Source organism: Hesperophylax consimilis, chromosome 18 (genome assembly GCF_061612785.1).
Source record: "Hesperophylax consimilis isolate HC1 chromosome 18, BYU_Hcon_1.0, whole genome shotgun sequence".
Classification (NCBI taxonomy): domain Eukaryota; kingdom Metazoa; phylum Arthropoda; class Insecta; order Trichoptera; family Limnephilidae; genus Hesperophylax; species Hesperophylax consimilis.
In genome coordinates, this window is record NC_142853.1 from 33,495,539 (window position 1) to 33,520,601 (window position 25,063).

At 32.1% G+C, this 25,063-nt stretch overlaps 1 protein-coding gene across 1 annotated transcript in view; it reads right to left on the reverse strand.

The window, feature by feature from the left end:
• Positions 1-1,963: 1,963 nt before the first annotated feature.
• The window catches only part of LOC149415694 (uncharacterized), a 36,990-nt gene continuing 13,890 nt past the window's right edge, over positions 1,964-25,063 (reverse strand). Inside the window, exons 4-10 of the mRNA XM_089642418.1 lie at positions 21,118-21,255; positions 20,777-20,949; positions 19,839-20,259; positions 18,671-18,799; positions 12,039-12,232; positions 10,198-10,371; positions 1,964-2,041 (exon numbers count right to left, since the gene is read on the reverse strand). Of these exons, the coding sequence (XP_089498544.1) occupies positions 1,964-2,041; positions 10,198-10,371; positions 12,039-12,232; positions 18,671-18,799; positions 19,839-20,259; positions 20,777-20,949; positions 21,118-21,255 (1,307 nt within the window). The remainder of the gene's footprint in view (positions 2,042-10,197; positions 10,372-12,038; positions 12,233-18,670; positions 18,800-19,838; positions 20,260-20,776; positions 20,950-21,117; positions 21,256-25,063) is intronic.

Below are 25,063 nucleotides of genomic sequence, written 5' to 3' on the forward strand. Positions count from 1 at the left end.
ACATGTCAACGGTGTTGAGAAACAAACACCGATAAGTCACAGACTGGTGAGTTCCTATTTACGATCAATTTGACAGTTACTTTCAAATGCCGATAAGTCCATCATTATTTACGTAATTACTCCTAAACTATTATGAAATTAATGGTTTTATCTTTTTATTTACATCCGTAGTTTGACAACAAAGCCCACCTAATAAATAATTCTCTAGTTTTTATTTAAAAAACCTTGTAATCATAAAATATTAATTTGCCATCATTTCACGAAAGTGGACTTATCGTAGATAGGAACTATACGACTCAAATCTACCGTTTGGCAACACCAAAAAGGGCATTTTTTCGAAAGCTCGAGCAAAAACACCATCTTGAAAAAAACAAGCTTTTTTCATAAAATATATAAAAAAGGCTGTAATTTCATTAATTCAAGTGCCCATTGTGCCGGAATCGTGGCTATAAAAGCCATTAAATTAAAAATGCAATAAGGAACATCGAATTTCGAGCGCCGCGTTAAACAGTTGGCACCCAATTCAATGATTTCATAAATTTCCAGAAATAAATTAAATCCAAAACTTTTGTGAAAACAATTTTTTTTAATTGAATGTGACAAAATAATAATAATAATATATGCGATCGTTTCTCAAAAACGCTTAACTTTTCAGAAAACGTATTTTATTTTCTCTTAACATAGCATGCCTTTACTCGTAAAACTTCTCAGTGAAAATGAAAAATGTTATTTGGAATCATTGTTTTTCATTCTAATGAAAAGGAAATTGCTCCATTTAAACAATTTTTATTTTTTTCACAATAATCGACTACTCATAAACGACAAAGGTTATGATTGGGTTAACAAACATTGTGGTACGCCACGCCACTTCACAACTCCACCTCTTGCTTAAATCTATTATTTTATCGTTTCATTGACTTTTGCCAATTCAAACCCATTTCAAAGTAATGATTTAACTGCGTCATATCTTTCTGGAGAACACTCCTTTCAGCTGGATAATTTCACACCATCTAAGCGTCCCTTTTTTATTCTTATTCTTGACGCTTTCATCGGCTCTGCACTCTGTTCGATTGTCCTCATTAATAACATATATTGTTTTACTACCTTCACGCAAATAATCTCATTTCTTCTGAATTCAAAAATTCATACAGTATGCATTCTGGTTTATTTTACTCTCTCACATCAGTTTTTCTGGCTTTCACCCTTCAAGGGGGTTCTAAGCCATCATTTTAATTATGGACAGAGAGAAGGTAGTTTATGCATATATATATTTTATGTGGAAGATTGGTGTCGAGTTCAGACATAGAAAAGATGAGATTTTAAACATAAGGAAGCAAATAAAGCTTGATAGAAGGGAAGCTATATGTTTAGATAGAGACAGCCAAAAATGTGTCATCTAATTCTCATTCTAATAAGTGAGGAATTTTGTTTTTTGATAAATTGGGGAATCGTTAAAACTACGGTTTTGATGGGTTAGTAATTTGTAGTTATTTATATTTTTACTTCTATGATGTTGTAATAAGTAACGCAATGTTATCAAACATACTAATTTCGTTTGTCTGTCTGTTATTGTAACTCTGGTTCAATTAACTTGGATTTTTTTAAAATTTAAATGTGTAATTTTGAAAATTGGAAGTGATTGAGTCAAATATTCAGACAAGCGGTAAAGTACATAACATAATATTTTAAAAGTATTTACTTGTTATTTTTTTAAAATTAAAAAAAAAAAAAAAAAATGAAACTGATATGTCAAGAATTCAAGACCCGTGATTTTTCACGCGTCTGCGCTTGTCATATTATCAAAATACGAGAACAAAAATATTTAAAAATTTTCCATTCAGCCAACATTTATTAAGATCAATGCAAATGCGCAAGGCTTTTCAATACGCCGCTCGTACGCTACTAATATAAGGTTGTGTAGATGGGTCTCTTTACAAGCAAAGGCTCTGACACGAAAACAGAGTCACAGCCTTCTGCTGCCTTCCATGTCACCGGCAACCACTGACCTCTCACTGACACCAAGTGTCATCCTGAGACCTGCCTGAAAGATAAATAATAATATCAGCCAACTTTATGATCTTTCGAAAACTCTGTCTGTCTTCACTTGACATACATATTTTATTTTTTTCTTATCGTAAATTGATTTATAACAGCGGGGAAAGGAGTTGAAGTGGACAAGAGTGGATTTATTATTTTCGTTGGATTGATGATTCTTTGGTATTTTTATAATTTTAATTCTCAAAATAACTGATGCTTTTGGATTACATTTAACTCTCCTTCTAACGATTTTTCGTAAACTTAAATTGTTATGATTGAGTTATTGGAAAAGGTTTAAATCTAATTTTAATAATTAATCAAAGGAAATAATATTGATGTGTCTCTATGAAAACAGAATAAAATGCCAAAAAGTTCACCGTTGCAACTGGAATCGAACCTAGATCATCTAGTATTACCGGTACATATTCATATGTTCATTGTGAGTTGTATTATTTTCAATTGTAAATTTCAGTGATGTTTTGGCTAATATTTTATAAGACACGCTAATTTTTGACAGTTTATTTAAAAGTTCTGAAAACGTTTGTGCAAGAGTTACCTAAATTTTCTAGAAAAAAAGTCTCTTGAAATGTTTATGACGCCAGAGAGAAATAACTTTTTGCTAAATGACAAAAGGTATCTGAATTATCGGAAGTTATTTCATTATTATCAAAAATATTCACAAATCAAACAGAAAAAAAACATAAATTATTTTTTTTTTTGCATTAAATTGAAAAAAGGGTGTGACTGATCCGGGTGCCTTAGATACTCGGCTGGAAGTGTTAATACTGTAGCCGATGGATCACCATCTAAAATGGAGATTGTCGTGTAGTGGCAAAATAGAACCATATTTTCTCTTAGACATAAACCAATCTAATTCTACGGGCATTGTCAATTACTTTCCTCATATCCTTCGTCTCTACTATTTTTGAACCATGAAAACTCCCCAATTTCAAATGTCAACAGATTAAAAGTAAACCAAAACAAAAGCCAGCAGCACATAGATTTAGAGACCTATGACTTCAAATCACCTGACCAACTGCTTAATTAACAATTGAAGATGAATCTTCACCTGCTTGATTCAAGTCGCCTATCTCACCTCACAATATTAACTCAGCAGTCAGCGTGATAATCGTCACACGTGAGCCGAACTCCACTGGACTCTGTACCTAATCATCACCTTTAATCTTATCTTACAAAATAAGTGTTTTGATGGATCACTTTCAGCCATTTCGATTATTCGTCATGAGTATCATCATTATTATTTATATATTAAGATATTTGAAAATAAATTTCGTTTAATAATAAGTGAATATTAAATATGTGACACTTCAACTCTTCGTCTGTTCAAAGGTCCACGTGTTGTTGATTTTAAAAGGATAATTATTATTATTAGTATTTTGAAATGCGAATATTTTATATCCACAGTACCCACGTAATCCAGTAACCTTGTCGCCTGCAAGGGTGGTACCTTAACAATAAATAATAATAATATTTGGATGATTTAAGTAGCGCCATTTTTGTGCAAAATCACCTAAAGGGCGCGTGTCAGATCTAGTAGTTTTAATTTTTTGCTGAGTTGTTTATGATGTTTGCCCATTAAATAATCCAAATTTCCGTCCTTGAGCATTAAACGCAACATTGTCAAAATTCAAAAACACCAAAAAAATTTCTACTTTTCTTCAGTTTTTGTCAATTTTAACCATGAAAGACTAGTTTTAAATTATAACCAACGGGAATTTTTTTTCAAGTAGAAAATTCGCAAGTATAATTTAAACCTTAAGCGGTCTCTATAAACTCAATTTTGTCCAAAATACAGTTTTTCAAAATCTATCAATTTTTTAGAACTCGGATTTCTTTTTGTAATAATTTGTTGTTTTGCGGGAATTTTATAATCTTGCATCAATCGAGTAATCTGGCATTTTTATTATTTTAGAAAGCTGCATGTTAAGTGACCAACCACTATCTCTCCCTACCACCCCCTCCCCTTTCTTTTTCTACCAATCCTTCCTTCTTAGGGTCAGTAATTAAATATTACAATTTAAGGTTTTACTCAATAAAGTTATTTAAAAAAATAAATATGCATCCTAGACTTGCAGGAATGTCAATAGATGTCGCACATTAAAATAAAAAAATAAGGTACTTTTATCTAAAAAGACGCTGTCTAGATTGCATTTAGTTCGGGTTGAATCTTGCGATCATACATAAAGATAGTTGCCAATAAAAAATGTGGGGTGAAAAAAAAAATGAAGACAATGTTGGTAGTTCATATTCGAAGTATGATACAGTTAAAAGTGACCGAAGGGGAATAGGGTCCCATTAGCTCAGTGGTAGAGTGGTGCCCTGGCAAGGCAAGGGTCCTGGGTTCGAGTTTTAGATGTGACCGTTTCCTTTTCTGATTTTTCTGTTTCAGATTTTCGTTTAGAAATCACTAATATTGTCTTCAATAATTAAGTAAAATTTATATTACATGTTTGAAAAGGCCCATTATATTAAAACTATTTAAACCTTTTAAATGATAGCCTTCTTTAAGTTAACCTACAAAGAAACAGTTTAAGTCAAAGGCGGTCCCAAATAAATCAATGGCGTAATCTCGAGATGAAAACGTGAAGGAATATACTTAGTCAAATTTTTTCCACCGTTTAAAATCTAAAGGCTATACCTATGGTAATACGAAGGAACTCAATAGTATATTTTTCAATTAATAGTGCCTTACCTTACCTTAGAATAGATGTGAACTCCAACCCCGCTGCGTAGGAGAAAAGCAAATTAACTATGGAAAACAAACACTTAATTACATACCCTTTTTATCAGAGGCGTAACAATCGCATATTTTCAGGTGCGGGCCACTCCGAGGCCGGGCCCCAGGGCGGCCCCCTTGCCGAGTATTTACAAAACCTGTACCATTTCAGTCATTGAACTTATTTTATGATTTCAGTCATGGTGGTCACTATAATCATATAATAAGTTAAAACAAGAATAGCCTTTTGGGCGTATTTTGTATATTACTTCTTTTCACAATAATTAAGAGTTCACTTTCTCGAGTTAAGTGTCAATTCAAAAGTCAAAGAGGTTTTATTCGATTAATTACAGATAATTATCTCTATTTTAAAACCAAACACTTCGACTAAAACAAATCTTTTCGAATCTCTGAATATTACAATTATGCACGGTGTCCGGAAACTCGTAGAACAATTGGAAAAAATCACATTTGGAGTCGATTTCGTAAAATGACTATATTAGATTTGAGCTTTCGTTTTCAAATAAATCAAGTCCTAAGTAGGAATTTGGGAGGATAAATTTAAAAAAAAAATGATTGCTAGGATGTTAATATCAAATGTGTTGAAGCATAGACCCGGCTCCAATCCTTTAGTTAACGAAATAAAAGTATAATATATATTTTTTTTTTTTAAATTTTCGAATCCTATTAACAAGTTTTCTTTTGGTTCTAAGTATGATGTAAATTCAATAGTTTCCCGTCTGTACTACGAGTTTCCATAAACCGTGTATAAATTAAGCAGTTAATTGAAAAAAAAATTGTGATAGGCCTAGACTAACGTTTAGAGATACAATAAATCAAACCAAATCAGAGTTAAAAAAAATCTTCTCTTACCAAATGAAATTCGGTCGATAATCATTGGAATATTGTGGAATATTTGCTTGGTTGACTAAGCGTGGCGAAGTCCTGTTTTAACTTTGCATGACGGACGTAATAACAAGAATTGAATTGAGCATGAAACCACTGTAAGATTATATAGGTACTAAGAATAGCTATAATCTGGTCATGTAGATAGATCAGATCCTTCGAGTAAAAGGATTGGAGCAGGATGAGAAAGCCTATAAAGTTTGTTTTTGACCAGAATTACTAAAGTCTTAAATGCCTGGATAAGTGCGACTATTGCATCCTCAACTAAAAAAACGATTTGATGATAAAGAAAAGGGGGAGGGAAAGGAGATATGGAGCAACGAATTGGGAAGTACCTGATCCAAGAATGTCTGGGGCGATACTGAGAGTATTTACAAATCCACATTCCAAATTAATCTGGTCACACATAACTGCAGCGAAAGTAATGTGCCAAAACAAATTTTAGAGGGGTAACAAATCATCGGCAGAAGATCACAAGCGCGGTGTGATAAAAATAATTACGATGAATATTCGAGTGGAGTTATTTGAACTCAAAACTTAGTCAAGATACGGGGATTTATGCGCATTGGGTTCGGCGCAGTGCGATTCCGCCTCATTGTTGTGATCTTGGCAGATTTACAATTGAAAGTTACGGGACGATATGAGATGTTCGCTTTAACCGCCACGCGGCCGGCATTACTCAGTGGCGCTTCGAAACATTTCTTCGAAGCTGAGCTTTTTTCTCAAAAATGTTCTTATTTACATCAGAGTGAGATATTAAAGTATCGCACTTGTGAGAGACCACCATTCAAAATCTCTTGAAATGACGTTAAAAAGTTTGGCTGAAATAGCGTCAGCCACGATTGGTAACTAAATCTCAAAATCCAGGTACTTACCAACTTAAATCTTACATCTTCTTCATTTTCCTATACCATTCACAAAATTAAGGATACCAAAATTGGAAGCGCTTGGGAATCTTTTGCGACATTCACATAAAAAAATGTGTCTCAATCACTCTACGCAACTGCGTTTTATTAATGAAAAGTGTTGTAAACTTGTCCCCTGCAGTCATAATTATTATTGATACTGAATCGTGAATCCTGATTTAGAGGGAATGAATACAAATTATTATTAGTCAGCCTTAAATTTCGATGTCATGGGGAGATAACACTTCGCAAAAAAATATTACAATTAAACAAATTGGCCATAAATATATAACAGAAAGTTACACCAGAAAGAATCTCCAAATGTAAAACCACACAATTTGAAACATAATCACATACCTTTGTTTAATGTGAATACCACACAACTGCTCTGGAGCTAGTGAGACTATGGCATCCACAATTGGGGTATATTGTGTGGCTGAAGGTAGTGGGAGGAAAGGAGATAGTAATTACGAAGATGTTAGCTATAAAGATATGGTCAACAAACACGGCGCAAGCCATAGCTTGTGAAATGTCAAGCATCGTTTCAATTCTGAATGGTGGTCTTACACCAGGGCGATACTGAGAATATCTTTTACTCTGGAACGTGCCGCAAATATATAATTTATTATCTTTAATGAGTAGTTTGTTAAATAACATAAATTAATTAAATACAATTTATTTGCGCACGCCAATATTTGAAACCTCGACCTCCGGTTTGCTATTCGAGAGTCTTACCGCTCGATAACGGAAGTCTTCATATGATATTTTTGTTGTTTGTTTTTGGGGTGTTATGCCGTGTTGCGCTAACTCCTTCTTTAGCCGACGTTTCGGACAGCGTTGCAGTGTCCATCATCAGGGCAGATCCGGTAGATCCGAAGATGTGTAGATCCGAAGATCCACATCTTCGGATCTACCGGATCTGCCCTGATGATGGACACTGCAACGCTGTCCGAAACGTCGGCTAAAGAAGGAGTTAGCGCAACACGGCATAACACCCCAAAAACAAACAACAAAAATGCTTTTGGCCGTGAGAATCTAAAAACTTACCTTCATATGATATCTTTAATTTATTATGGAAAATGATGGCAAGCAAATGGCCGCCTATGAACCTTCTGCAGCAGTTGATACGTTTGAGAAAAGTTTCGATGAAGTTTCAGGGGCCATCTCGGCTATAACTTGTCGAATGTTAGTTTTTAGATGATCCAAAATTGCAGGTTTGTTGGAGTAGACACAATTCAATACATATTTTGTTATATTTATTTAACGCCCAGATGGCTTTTACATGTGGGTGCTACGATTTTGATGACAGAAAATTTCGAAATAGGAGAAAGAAATAGTAAAAATAAAATTGCATTAAAAAATAATACATGCAAGAAACAATTTTTTTTTTGTGTTTCTTTATTCATAAAAATTTAAATGGTTAAAGTTTTTTGTTTCCACAGCCACCATACTAGACACATGCCCGTATTACGGTAGCCAAATAAAAAGAACAAGAACACAAATTAAAAAAAATACAGCAATTTGACTGGTTTACAAAGATACAACTTCCATTTGGGAATAGTGTTGAAATAAATCTTTTACATGATCCACGAAATTCGTAAAGTTGAAACCGTTGTATTGGGGAGTTCGCAATGTAATTGCGCTTATGTGTGTTGCAGTGGAATAGTGTATTTTGTCGTTTTGTTATTGTAGATATTCGCAAGTTTATGAGTTGCAGAAGTTCGCAACAGTCGAATTTAGAGTTTAGAATTTTGAATAAAAAAGTTAAGTCGTTTATTTTACGCCTGTCTTCCAATGTGTGTAGTTTTAGAATATTCAATAAGAAATGACATTGTAAGTCTTCTAGTGGGATATTTAACTTAAAATGATTAATATGAATTTTGTAAGAGGGAGACATGTATAACAATTTAATGGCTTGTATGGAGTATAATTAAATAATTTAAAATTATATTATTTTTAAATGCTCTTAAAAAACTAGGCACACTTTTATAAGTAAAATTTAAAAAAATGTTAACGTCCCTTTTAAAAAACGGCGCTTTTAAATATGAATAGTAATTATCCAAGTCAGTGAAAATCCTACTGTTAAGTGTTAACTCATCAATTGCATACATTATTGTTATGATTTAAGAAATAAAGTATACTTATAAAATATTTAATAATTACATAATATGTAAACATTTACTTGCCGTAACATCCGACCAGCTCTAACGTCTGACATGATGTAACTTAACATTTTTAATTTATTTTTTTATATTTTTCAATCATGTCTTTTGAATTCAGTATACACTGATTTTTTATTTTTTCAATTTATTTTTCTAATCTTCTACAAAGATAATGTATGTATGTGAGTAAATTTTTTTTATTTTTTTTTCACATACATACAAAACGGCGGATATATTTTATTGTTTGTAATGCTTTGCCTGCTAATTCACTTTTTAAGATGTCTTCTTTAAAAACTAGTATTTACCTTATTTTTTGTGTTATTTTAAAACTTTAATTATTTCATGATATAGTTTTTTGTATTGCATCTCACTTAAACCATGGAAATAAGATAAAAATACTTATAATACCCACACTCAGGCTTCGCCTTCTTGGGATTTTTTTAATTATGTACATTTATTACAATATTTTTTATACATTTTTCAGTATTTTATGTAACTATCTATTTATGTATAAAAAAAAATCAATAATAAAAAAAATTAAAAAATACTGTTAACCAGTATACCAACGAACTGGCGATGCCTATGTGGGATTTTTTTGGTTAATTTGCTAAATGTATTATTCTTTAATTTTTAACTGTTTATGTAAAAAAAGTGTTTCCTTTATTGTAAAATTATACCAATGTATATACCAGAAAAATTATTAATAAAAAAATAATATTTACATTGCGTTCTTACATATTTAGAGATTTGAATACTACTATTCCATAAAAGCATTAGCTTATGTTTGGAAGAGTAGTGTACAATACATCGTTATAGTTATTTATAAGTTATTAATAATATGATATGTACTAAGTATTTAAGTGAATACATTACTGTGAGAAAGTAAAAAATACTGACTATTAACCACAGTCCAAATTCTAAAATTTTAATTTATTTTTCTGGAAATACAGAATATATTTATATATATACATTTATACGAATGTTTATGTAAATAAAATATACATGTATGTACATGTAAAAATTACAAACTTATATATTAATTTCTCTTCTTTTCCTTCGTTAGTTATTTTGGTTTTTTTTCTTGCCTCTTGAAGAGATGGCTTCTTGTTATAATCTAAGAATAAATGTTACAAAATCCAATAAAAAAAATATGAATAGAAATTAAAGATAATCTTTACGCGTGAAAATTTATAAGTGAGTCTTATTTTTTAACTGCTATCTTATTTTAAATAATTAATTATATGGTGTATTTCACAAAATGGCAAACGACTTTGATAGAAACAACATTTGTTTAAGAATAAGTTTACAGTGAAGGAGTTGAACGTTTTGTAATGAAAATATGTTTGGTCAACGTACTATAAATAACAGGCATCTGAAGTTTACCATGTTTTGCCACAAAGCAGTCCTGCACCTCTTGTAATATGTCAGTTAGTGAGATAGATTCGCCAACCTCAATTGCTTCGATTTTTTTACAAAGCTCGTGAAAAAACCAAGAGCCCGTTTTTGGATCTCGTTCTGCAGAATTTCCATAGAAAGTACTATGGAAGAGGAGCGTGTCATCGAATTCCAGCGGCATGTTGGGCTGCAGGTTAGACGAATCACTTTCCTTGGATTTGCGGCAAACCTTCAGGAAACAATCAAGTTATTAATAATATTTGGATCATTTTTAGAGAAGGATATTCGTTCAAAGCCCGTCTTGTGGTGGTTCGTACCCTTTGCTCTATTTTAAACTTTTTTTCCAATAATTTCCCTCAGGGTCTATGTCATCTTTGGAGTTGGCATGTGATGGGTATTTTTAAGGAAAGGAAGGAGAGGTAGGTATGGAAATGAAAAAGGTATGTGTTAGAATAGTATGACCTATGGCTGAAGAGTTGGTTATCCAATGACTGGTTACTGGGCGGCGGTACCCACACCCGCCTCCCATATTAGAGATGAACAATATAAGAGGTGTAAAGATAATATATGACGTGGAAGTGAATGGTAAGAGAAGTCGAGGACATCCAATGAAGGCATAGCATGATCCATTGAATAAAATACTTTAATTGTAACGGACGTAGTTGACCACATTATTTAATTTCATAAAAATTGTTTTACTTTTATAAAATGTGCCTATCCCACGCCACTGGCAAAATCACCACTCCCCGCCACTGGCCATTTTGTTCCCGGCCGCTTGAAAAACTTTGTCTACGAACGGCATCGATACCGCGTCGCCGGCTTACCTGCCGCGTGGATCGATGTCCAGCATTTTTTCTATGTAAAATTTACTAGGAAAAATCAATTTTTAAATATTGCAAATGTTTATATTTTACTTGTTCATCCCCTCGGTGGTAGTCAAATCAACACTATTTTCGATATACTACCGCTGAGGAGATATTAAAAAAGCTGTTTTTCACACATATGTATAACCAATTTTGAACAATATTTTTTACCTTTTTTGCGTGTACAAAAATCCAGGAACCTCGTAGCATAGTGAATCTTATCTCTTTCTGAGCGCTATGTTACGGGGGACCTGGGAAAAATACTAACTTAACATGTTTTACAAATTTGATCGCTTTGAGATCATATTTACACATTTATTTACAAACTTTTCTTATTTTTTGTCGTATCTTGGCAAACAAAAAATCTAGTTGTCAAGATACACATTCTCATAACTACTATGCATTTAAACTATGTAATTTTCATTCATGTAAGCGTTCAAAATCTTTTCTAACTCGCAAATTTAAGCGACTACTTTCACCAGTGCTGCCGACAAAATGAATATGCAACATTTTGTCGGGGCCTATAAACTCATTGTTGGCGCGGGTACAATCCCCCACCACTTTTAGGCTCCCAACCCAATGTCGGGCGCGAGTCAGGCTAATCAAATATAAGCAGCCACATAATTGAAAATAAATTAGTTCATCTTTACCACCGAAACCAAGCGTTTTATTATCTACAAGTGACTCCTGCCCAACATCTGCCTCACCTCGCCAAGTCTTCTGCTCCAAGATCTTCTGGTGTTACCTCTTCAAGACCAGCCGGCCCTCCTCTGGAAAACCGCCAACACCAGAAGCGAGCAGAGACGACAGCACACCCAGTGCCCACTATTCACCAAGCCTGGGTGCGGGAGGCAGATTTCATCAAATATACTACTATCATCATCATCATCGGCCGTAAAGGAGCATTCTCATCGGTTGAAGACACGGTTTGGACCCGGCGCCTAAATCTACAGTCTTGTGCGGACTCCCGTCCAGTACATTAATATTGCAGATGATAGACTTTTATAAATAATTTAGAGAATTAAATAGTTACCTGAAGGAAAAATATTTTTGGTTTACCGGAAAGATCTTTTCTCTCCATATCCCCTTTCGTTAAAATGAGTCCTCTTATTATGTCCGTAATACTGATCAACCCACTAGTTGTATATGCACTGTCGTAATTGCCATGAGTCATGATTGCAACAGCTGCACAAGTGTCGTCTCCGTAGTCGGAGGCCATTACGATTCCTGGAAATTTTTAAAGCAAAATTATAAAAAACTAGCAGTTAAAAACCCGCTCCGTGGGTTTTTTGCCGCTAGGCCCTGCGGGCGGCAAAAAACCCACATTTTGTTGGGCTTTGCCCAGTTTAAGTGATACCAACAACAGTTACATTTAATAGGTATATAAGTAAGCATATATTAGGTCATTCAAAGAGAGAGGGTGAGTATATATTGTAAATAGATTATTACAATATAGCGCCTCTGAGGTGATATCTCACAAAAGCGGCGTTATACAAATTGTCCAATAAATAAATAAATAAATGTTTACATTTTATTGCGTACATATGCATTGATATACAACGGAAATAGATAAAATAATGTAATCTTATTCAACTTTATTTCAATCACAAACAACTTTGTTAACATCACTTACACCACTACATGTTTCATGAACTTACTCCTGATGAAGTTCACTTAATCAGGAGTAAGTATATATTGAAGTCAAAAATTATATATAGATTACAATTGGAAAGAAGAAGTTGAAGGAGGGAGAAGTGGTTAGAGTGGGCGGGGTTTATCAGAATTCGGAATTACAATATCGTTAGACGGAAAAGACCAGTTGAGTGGGAAAATATTTAAAAGAGAGTTCATTAAAAAAATCTTGTTAATTATATCTGCTTTTATATTAATAAGTTTCCTAATTTCTAAAAATATAAATTATTTATTTGCGATGCTTTATATCATGTGTCAAATATTTTAAGACCTGAAAAAACAAATAGTATATAACCATAAAACAAATAGCATTTAATAACGGTTATTAAATGCTATTTGTTAATAATACTAATAAACTGATAGTTGAAATACTAAATAACGATAAAATTTTATGATTTTAAGCTAACACGGTTCAATATAATAAAGAGACCAATTAATATTTTATTGCTCAATTATTTAACATAGTGAAAGTACAAACTGTTTAGATTATCGAAGGGACGTCGTTTGTTTTAACCCGACGGGAATATTTGCACAGGGATCAAAAAAGGTAAGTTTAAAAATCAAAATATTAAACTTTAGAAATCATCATAGACAGCGTTCTAGGAAGCCGAGCAGGGAGAGATTAACAAACGAAATCTTGTAATATTTTATATAACAGGTCATGAAACTGGTTGCGAAAATTTCAGCAAACTAGATCTATTCCGAGAATTAGGTACATATGATACCTATTACATGGTAGAACTTTCTACCTCTTCACATATAAAGATGTATCTATCACGAATACCTACTCTCACAGTGGTCTACCGCGATCAAATATCTATTACCACACCCGTGTCAAACACAAATACCTACTTCAAATACCTTTACCAAAATTAGGTGAAACTTTCATGAACCTAGCAATATTTCTAATACCAACTCTCACAGTTTTCTACCGTGACCAAATACCTATTACCACATCCATGTTAAACACAAATACCTACTTCTAAATATCCCTTTCGAAATTAGGTAAACCTTATTTACCTATATGTACTATGACAATCAAAAACAATAACGAACGATTAACCTTTCTAAACTATCAACTGATAGCAGATATTACGTCCAACTGATAACAGATAAATTACCCACAAGGAATTCATAAAACCTTACTAGGTCAAGGTCCCATTAAATAAACAAACAGCATTCCAGCTGTTATGAACTCGATAGTAAAAAAAAACATCGGGTCCAATTAGGGCAGGTTTTTCAACACAATTTTGTAAAAACTAAATTTCAACGAACAATGAAGTGTGTACCAAAAAATTGCATATTTAGGTACCCCGTATCAATCAACCTCGAGATGATAGCTCTCTATAATAAAACTATCAACCAAACCAAACGTATGTCTATTATGTGTATTGTATATCTTAATATTTATATTAGAATGTGTCTAAACGGGGTAACCCGACTATGGATGGTGTCAGTTCCATATCTCAGCACTCCCTGTCTGAGATGTATTATATAAAGTAATATCATTGCATATTATAAAAAAAACCTATGTTTACATATATCTTCTTATGTACTGTTCAAATGGGCAATGTAGAACCTTTGGTTATAGCAACCATTTTACAATGCCTGCTTGGAGGTGATGTCTGGCCTAGAAAACCACACGTCACAACAACCGTGACTATATGATTGATCATAAGACGAAACCGGTTCGCTTCAGTAAATGTAATTACCGGAGGTGAAGGAATCTGGGGGTCTCAAAACTCAGGAGGAAGCTTTACTGACATACATGACGGCAAAGGAGGATAACTCGAAGCACGGTGTCCCGCAAGAAGAGGGCGAAACCGGTCTAGTTTTCAGCGCCACATGGGACTATGAAGCCATTGTCCTATCCCTGATCATTTTGGTGACTTTGGTGTCGGAGGAGCCAGATTTTGCAGAAAAAGTTTATTCCGAGTTCGTTTACCGATCAATACAATTTAGTGTTTACTTACAACTATATAAATCTTTATGTTAGATGGAGGTTGCAGACACAGAGGACTTCGATTGAAAATTGTTACCATTACTAATAATTGAATGTATGACAAATTTAATATTTCTCTATGTTTGTGTTTATAATAGGTTATGTACACACCATTCATTACTACGGCAGAGGAAATATTTAAATTTCATGTCTAGGATCGGAATTAATACATAATAGAAAGATTACTTAAATTTAGATTTGGTTTAAATGTTTTGAGTCTTTCAATAGCTGAGTTTTCATTCACTCTACCTTCTAAAAGAGCATAGGTTACCACACCAACGAATTATATTAACCTTTCCATATCTTAAAACAAAAAAATCACACAGCGTAAGATTTATTTTTATTTTTATTAAATATATATAAAGTGGGTACAGGATATAATATGAGTAGGTACATAAAAATATATATTTACATTACAAAATATATTTATGTTCGCAATTACAATTAATTAAGATGAAAGATTATTTCTTCTAACTCAGCAAACTTATTTTGTGGCACCATTTTAATTAAAAATTAATAAAATACTTCGTTTTAACCACTTTTATTGTTTATTACCAACATGTTTCATGAGCAACGCTCACTTCTTCAGGGTTTTTAATAAAACTAATTATAAATAATAGACATAAACAATGGTGTCAATAGATAAATAATAGACATAGACAATAGTGTCATTAAAAAATAGACAAAAACAATGACAACAATGAAAAGATAAAACGGATAGGGGAAAGGGAGGCAATATGGAACAATTTACAAAGGGAATAGGTTTAATATTGGGTCATTTAAAAATAATTTTTGATTGTTAATAATATTCAATTTTGCATTCACACTCTTTCTAATCTCTAAAATTTCTAGTTTATCTAACTGGATGCCATTGACATTACAATGTATTAATTCTATTCCAGTATTGAAGTTAAAAGTATGACTAGTTTCCAACAAATGGTTGGCAAACTCCGAGAAACTGTTATTATTTAAAGATTTCATATGTTCTTTAATCCTTATTTCAAAGTTTCTCGAAGTTTTTCCTATATAAAAGAAACCACAATCATTACACTTCAATTTATAAATTCCAGATTTTTTCATTTTTGAATCTCTGTCTTTATTATTTACTATGTAATTTTTAAGTTTATTATTTGCATAAAATACAGGAAGAATTTCATTCGGTACATTTTTTGTTAAGGAATTAGAAATTTTATTATTAAAATACATAATTTTCCTCCATTTATTCTTTTTCTCGTCCTTTTGTACAGGATAGATGTATGATTTAAGAAATTTATTCTTATATTTTTTATTAAGAATGTTTTCAATTAAATTGGTGTTAAGATTATTGTACGATAAAGCCACGAAGGTCTTGTTTACTATGAGAAAAAAGCATTGGGACTCGCGGAAGTTTAGGCAATAGGAGTTAGAACCTCCTAACATTTGAAAAAAAAAGTAAGAAGCTTTAAACCCACGAAGGGTTAATTTTGAAAGACAGGTCAAGAGGCTCAGATAGGTAGCTCCAAGGTCGGATCATCACATTTGGTCGACGTGACCAGGAGGTTACTCTGAGTTGAAAATCAGTTAGAAGAAGTATTTTTTACGTTCTTAGTTTATTTTCACCATTGCCAGTCGGCGGAAAGCCATTTCATTACAATTTGCTGTGTGTTTTTATGTAGGTATGATTGTTGCAGAGTTAATAAGTTAGTTGCAGACACCAATCAAAATGAGGGATACCTACCAATTTTCGGAAAGATATTTCACCACTTGAAAAATAAACGTGACGCTGATATTGGTTGGGAACTTTGAAAGCTGATCCGTCAGTGCGTAAGTGACTTGAATTATTATCATGATGATATAATTGAATTATTATCAATTGATATCAATTTAGATTCTCAGGTCGAAAAGTTTTTTGGGGCAGTACGCTGTGTTGCGCTTTCTCTTTCATTATCCAACGTTTCGGACAGCATTTTAGTGTTCATCATCAAGGTAGATATGTAGATTGTGGTGACACGTGTCACGATATCAAAATCTTTTGGAAGATAGATCAGCTGTTGAACTTACGAAGTAGTCGTAGTAAGTTACCAAGTAGTCGTAAAAAGTAGGTTGGCAGTTTTCCCACAAGGTAACGCACCTTACCACAAATCAAAGACGGATCTTTATTTTTTCAATTACCAATATCACCCGCTTGGATTGCAATTCTTGTCCTTGAAATTCCTGAAATTGTTTGAGCAAAATTGTAAGGCAATAATTGAAAAAAAAACTCGTTGATTCCATTTCAAAATGAGTTCAAGAAGTTGTAAAAGCCAATGTTGGACATATTTCATATTAGTTAATGCACTTTATACAAATAAATGTGTTCATAAATGTTTTTATTACATTATTAAAAAAAATAATAATAATCTTGATCACGTTGGTTCGAGCACTACTGAATGGTTTTTATGTTCGTTGACTAACCGCAAAAAAATATTCAAAAGTGGTTTTTTGCAAACTATAGTGCGTCTCTCTCTTTCATATACCAATAGAACCCAACATAATAGAGAAAACTTTATTTTGCAAATATGTCAGAGATACGTATGTATATAAAAAGAACGGATGTTTTTAATCCTGCAGAGAAAAAATATTTTATGATTACACCTGATTAAATGAAAGATGATTTCAAAATAATGCTTTATATCCAGGTTTCTTTATTTGTTTTACTTTTAAATAGTTTGAATTGGTTGTGTACTTTGATCTTCAGTAATGATTTATAAGAATTTGATTTAAAAAAAATCAATTTCTGACTCGATTTACTCGAAAACGAAAGCCCAAAAAAAAAAAATATACTACAAAATCGACTCCAAATGTGATGTAGATTCACCAGTTTCCCGCTTGTACTACGAGTTTCCGGACACCGTGTATAGTGAATTTGCGAGCGCCATCGTTCCGGTTGTGAAAAAAACGGAAATTTCAGAATTTTTGTCGATTATGAATATAACAATTCCAATTAATCTCAATTATTGATTGTTAAATACCGTTGCCGTAGATCAAAGAACTTTTAATTCAATTAAGTGGCGGAAATGTTTTTTCGAAGATTGATCTAAAACAATAATATAATCAGTTAGTATTGTAACGGAAGTTGTTGGCCATATTTTTCCAGTTCCAGATTTGATGTTTGAATGTTAATGTAGTAAGGAGTGTGGAACTACAAAATTTAAAAAAAAGATATTAAATTTTGAGAAAAAAAGGTGCCAAGGAGCTGACTTATCATTTTTTCACAGAGCCATTCGGATTGTGTAGGTTTTAAAAAAAACTTTCAGTTTTATTTTGGAAAAAACGTTGCTTTATAAACACGCAAAATGTAAAAACATTTAATTAAAGAAATGTATATATTAAAAAAAAAACAGTTAAAAATTTGATTTTAATAGTAAAATTACTTTACCAAGCTTCTGTGCTCCTAGTAGATTACAGCGTCCTCAGGGTATTTTTTCGCAGAAATGTCTTTATAAAAATTATCATTGGGGTGGAAAAAATAGTCATTTGAAATTAAATTTAATTTCATAAAAAAATACCGAAATAAAACGTAATTAGCTACCTTCTCGTTAAAAAATAAAGGGATCATACTATATATGAATGACTCCCGGGGCGACGGTACCCATGGCAAATTATTATAATCAAACCTTATATTATTTCGTTCAAAAGCATTATCGATTTTTAGTTGATGAAGTATCTACCAAAGTAAGTACCTGCAGAGATTTTATCGTCTCTTTTATTTAACGGGTTTCACATCCCTTTGCTCGGCTTCCGATTAACCAGAAGCCAAAAAAATAATATGTATAATTATATAATAACAACATTTGAATCTGGAGTCAGGAATTACTCGGAGGTCTTGGAAGGGTGCTCGTGATGAAATGAGCTTGTGGAACAACCGCGCCACTTCAGAATGGGGGATTTCACTGGCCTCGGGTTTGATGGAGTAGGTACCTATGTAGGTGATGTTCACGGGATAGACTTACCTCTCTTCAGAGTTCCTCGTACGTCGTCTGCTGTTATATCATGATGGACTTCAACTTTGAAACCAATATCTGGAAAGATTCTTTCAATAGCTGCTACATCGTGCTCTGTTCCTTTTCTGAATGATTTATCTAGAATAAGATTTAAAAAATGTAAAATAAATTCAACCCTTGAAGTACATAACATGTTATCAATGCAAGATATAATAAAGCTTTAGGAGTTTTTCTGTAATTTATTTTTTGTGTGTTTGATCATAAACAAGTTCTACTGTTCTATTATTATCATGGTAATAATAGAACAGTAGAACTTGTTTATGATGTTCTATTATTACTATGTGTGTTTGATTATAAACAAGTTCTACTGTTCTATTATTATCATAGTAATTAAAAAAGTTATTATTATTTCGCGTGACAGCTGATTCGCCTTCCGAAGACATTATCAAATTGTGGCGAAACAAACTTAGGACATTTGGTCGAGCACCTGGCCGGCAATGTATATAGGTGTTTCGGGTAAATAATTATTGACTGAAAATAAAATGTTATCAAAGTATCCACTTTATATTTTCAGTGTGAATTTTAGGATGAAGTTTAGAATATTTAATGTTTTATATATTTCCGATACTTTCGGGTGGTAGATATTTATTGTCAGATTGCCCCATTGTTTTATAACATTTTGGATATGCGGGAATTGACGTTTGTCTGAGTTTTATATCATTTATAAACCTTTTTTTTACTTTTGCTCTACATAGGAGGCTCAGAGAAAAAATCCTCAATCAAAGGGCCTATTTCATCTATGGGGATGCTGTCTGGGGGGTCTTTTTAGGGAAAGTGTATTACGAAAGTCTTAAAAATTTAAAACAGAAAAATTAGAAAAAGATACGGTCACATCTAGGACTTGAACCCAGGACTTTCCCCTTGCCAGGGCTTTCATCTGCTCTATTAAATGAGCTAATCCGAATCTAGTTCCTTCGGTCATAATTAACTGTTTTATACTTCGAATAAGAACGACTCATATAATCTTGACTTAATAATCGTTTAAAGTTTTTAGTTGAAATATTAATCGGTTTAAGAATCGGTAATATTGTCTTCCATAGTAATAAATTACAATTTGAGAATTTACCCAAAGTTATTACAAAAATAAATAAATAATTATTTAGAATCCAGTACTTACTTGATGTCAAACGGTTGGATGTGTAATTATAGTTAAAAACAATAAGTTTTCCAAATAAATCTTTTTCTTCATAATGGGCTGAACTTATCTTCGGGGTCATAAAAGTACTATAATTACGATTTAGTAAAGTGCTAGTTACTTCAGGCAGTATATTATTCCGTGGTTCTTCATGCTCAGGAATTGTACTAGCTTTTAGCTCACCAAGGACTTCAACCATAACATTGAATAAGGATTCATTTCTAATATTCTCAAAAAATTTGCAAAACACTTTTAAGAAAAAGGATCCATTTTCTTTTGTCTCGCGTTCAAATGAACTCTTAATAATGAAAAAATTTGCCTCAATAGGAAAACGGGGATAAAATTGTACAGCGTCTTTCTCTGACCCATCGGTTGCTCTAGGAACCTCTGTTGCTTGGGATGCCTGAAATAATAAAGCACCTAATTTAATTGTATTCATCGGACTTAAGGATCAGCACTCAAAAGCCTCGAAAATGTTGTGATAGTAATTACAATTTCGCGAGTACTTAAATAAAAAAGTCAGGTAACTAATGTAAAGAAAGGGGATTCAAATTTAATTAGAGATGAAAACACATCCAACGGTAACTATACACTATAAATAAACATTTAAAAAAATTATATTCAACATTAAAAATACTAATGTTCTTTTGTATCTACATCGGTGTATGTGCGAAGTTATTGCGTAGCGCCCCTGAGGTGATATCTCACAAAAGCGGCGCTATACAAATTGTCCAAATATTATTATTACTATTATTATTCCTGCAAAATGCGTAAAATTATTACAATGAACATTTAATTTCAAAATTAGTACTGATAAGAATAAATAATATTAGAGAAACGATAAAGTAGGAAAAAAAAAAAGATTTTTGTAGTTCTAGTCCACATTTTTATTAGAAAGGTTTAGGCAATGTAGTACCTACCTGAAAGACGAATATCTTTTCCACATTGTTAAGTTCATCATCTTTCATCAGTTTAATAATGTCTTCATCATTAACTATATCACCGTTACATAGAAGTTGTCCTGTTTCTGGGGAGTGCGTAACTACAAACACCACCACACAGTCGTACGCATTCTCTATAATATGTTTCCGTGCTGAAATCAACCAAAATGATATGAATCATGACGGACTAATTAGCCCCGTCTTTACGGTCTCCGTGGCAATTCAGTAAATATATCGCACATCGTGTTACTTCAAATTGGACATTTATCTTAAAAAAGGAACTAGAAAACTGGCAAAAAAACATATTGTATGTATCGTACCCTCAATTAATATATTTAGTATTTCATCCTTTTTACAATTGATGTTTGGTGGAGACACATCAAAACCGTAATTCTGGAAACACGTTGTAATGTTCAGTTTATCTGCCTCGATGTCTTCTTCTTTTCTCGACACATAATCTAAAACAGTTGATATACATTTTTATTATAATAATGTAAGACATGATGATGTAACAGATAATCGGTACATATTTTAAAATCAAAATCGAGTAAGGAAATAATAATTATAAAATTTAAAATACTATTTAAATTCTTATTATTATAATATGTTATCTGTACGGAAGTTCATTTTAAAGTTAAATTCACATTGTTTTCTGTTTTATAAATAATAATATTCTCAGTACCCAAGATCTCTTTAGATCGCCGAAAAATATAATAAGTCACTTGTACTACATTGTAAATAATCTTCACCCCACCAATGTTATAGTACATTCGGTACCTAAAAATAATCATTTGAATGTTTCCAAACTAAGCCACGAAATAAGGTCTCACGCTGCTCTATTCAAAAATCATTGTCAATTCATCGGGCCAATCTTCCACGACCGAATGAATGAATACGATATCTAGAAATCGATGAGCTTTGCAAGAATAAACATAATTGATATAATAAAGAATAACCACCGGAAAATGTGCTATAATATCTAGAAGGAAATAAACAAACATGAACATGAACCAGGCGCGGGGTTTCACCGAGGTCGAAAACTATGAATAGTTAACACCTTTCCATTCAGAGTTTTGCTAACCAAAAAAAATATATGTTCAGAAAAACTAAAAAAACACATCAGAATTAAAAAAATTCGTGCCATACACATCCAAGTACATCTAAAAGAAAAACCCTACTCTCTTTTATGTACCTAAATGTCAGAAGCTTGAGAGGTAAACTAGATGACATCAAATGCTTACTGAAATCCACTAAATCGTACTTCAACATCATCCCCTTGTGTGAGACTTGGCTTAAAGAAGCGTACCTGAAATACTTCAACTTAGAATTATACAAACACGAAGCATCCTGCCGGCCGCAGGGAGCTGGACTTGTTAGCGGACTCTCTATATTTCTACAAAATTCTTTAGAATACAATGTGATTGATAACACGTGCGACTCTGATAACAACTTTCTATGGATTCGTGTAAGCAAGCTCAATCTTAAAATAGGATTAGTGTATAAAAAACCAAATACTGTTTTCAAAGACTTCTTAGATACATTTTCCTCTCAGCTAGATACATATAAAAGAGGTTTTATATTTGGAGACTTTAACATAAATCTGCTTTATCCAACTAATACATACACTCGTAAATACACAAATACTTTAAATTAGTTTAAATAATTATACCATTTTGAACAAAATAAACAAAAAAACACGCAACACGCATCACAGAAAATACAAACACAATCATTGATCATATACTCACCGACATAAAACTAGAATACTCATTAACGAACTGTGATAATTCAATATCCGACCACAATATTTTACTCCTTGATGTAATTCACACATATACTAAAAACACATCTATAAAGTCGTCCCGAATATATACACATATTGATTTTGATAATCTAAAAAATGATATCATCCAAAATCCCTTTCATCTTAATATGAATGACGACTCGGTATTAAACTATGACAATCTTGTAAAGTACCTCACAAATAAAATTAATTATAATAGCACCACTAAAATTAACACAAAAAACATAAAAAACTCAGACTGGATAACCAAAGACCTTATAAAATTAATCAAAAAAAGAAACAGGTTACACCTGAAACTAAAAAAACAACCAAACAACACGTTATTGAAAACAGAATTCCTAGTAGTAAGAAATAATATTACTAAGAAAAAACGAAACTTAAAACAAACACACTACGGTGATCTTTTTAAAAAATGCGAAAATAACAGTAAAAAACCTGGAAGTGAACAAAAAACATCATACAGAACCAATCGAATACTTTTTGTAATAACTTAATCATTAACAACGAAATAATCACAAACAACGTAGAGATATGCGACCACTTTAACAATTTCTTTTGTAACATTGGCTCCTCCTTAGCTAATAATATACACAAAAAAATCACACACAATATAGCCAATGAAATAACATTAGTGCATGATAGCATGGAATCATTATATCTTCAACCTACCACGGAATTAGAAATAAGTAAAATAAAATCCTTAAAACTAAATGCAAGCGCTGGTTATGATGCACTCAAATGTATAACAGTTCTAAGTCTCTCCACAGAATTGGTTTCTATTTTATCACAGTTAATTAACCAGTATCTTAAAGAGGGAACTTTTCCAGATAGTTGCAAAATTGCTAAGGTAATACCAATTCATAAAGGTGGGTCCAAAACGAATACCTCAAATTACAGACCCATTTCTATCTTACAAATCTTATCTAAAATCTTTGAACGTGTAATCTACGATAGATTAAACAACTTTCTATCAAAAAAATCGTTCTTATATAAAAAAACAATATGGCTTTAGGAAAAAATCCAACACACTTGCGGAAATAAATGACTTAATCAGTAAACTTAGAAGCAGCATTGATGGTGGAAATTATATTTTATCTCTACTAATTGACCTTCAAAAAGCCTTCGATACAGTAAACCATGACATACTTCTCAGGAAACTCGAGAAAATTGGTGTAGTTGGTCCTGCTCTTAATCTATTAAACTCATATCTTAGCAACGGAAAGCAATTCGTTAGCATCAATAATCAAAATAACAACCACCTACCAATAAACTACGGAGTTCCGCAAGGATCCATACTAGGACCACTTCTGTTCTAAATTTGTATAAATGATATCTCCCAATTAGATTTAAACGGTGATATTATTTTATATGCAGATGATACTGCAATTTTCTACTGGGGTAAAGATTTAAACATCTTTCTAGAAAATTCACAGAGTGACTTAGACAAAATTAAACAGTTGGCTCCAATCAAATATCCTAACAACGAATGTTAAAAAAAAACAGGATACATGATTTTCAGCTCAACTCGTAAAATAATTCCTCCTCATGTACCCTTAAAAATTGAATATAACAACCTGCAAATCCTGTTACAGGAGAAATATCTTGGGCTGTGCATTGATAAACACCTAACTTTTAAACAGCATATTCAACATATTAAAAATAAAATCACCCCCTTAATTAGCGTATTTAGCCGAATATCATATCTGTTACCAAATAAAATTTAAAAAAGGTCTATATTATAGCCTCGTACACTCACATTTAAACTACTTGATTGAAATCTGGGGAAATGCATATGAAACATATATGTAAATGAACTACAGGTAACACAAAACAAAGTAATCAAAAAGCTATTTCATTTTAAACCTAGAACATCAACAAAAAAATTATATATGGAAACAAAACTATTAAAATTAAGAAAATTATATGAATATAATACATGTCTCCTTATTTACAAAATAAATAATAAACTCATACATACAAATACAGAACTCATTAAAGCGTCCCAAGTACAGACACACTTTACACGGTAACACGATAAAATTCATTTAAACACTATACATACTCATGCAGCAATCCATTGGTTACGAGGGGAGCAACATATATAATTGCCTCCCAGACGAAATTAAAAATTTGAAAAGTGTAGCTACATTTAAAAAAAAATTGTTCAGTTTTATGCTCAATCAACAAAACAATGAAAGTGAATAATATCGTTGTGTAATATATTTATGTGTAATGTATTCGTTATTTATAGTTAAATAAGCGAAAATGTAATTTTATTTTTATCTAGAATAAAAATTTAAAAAAAAACATATTTAAAAAAATACAAATTAAAATAATAGCCTCTTTAAAACGATAATATTTTTTTTAATGATTAACTGATGTTTAAAAGACAAGGTTTCTAATGCATGGTACAAAGGATAACAAATTATTATTAGAAATAATTACTCGCCTGAAATATCCAT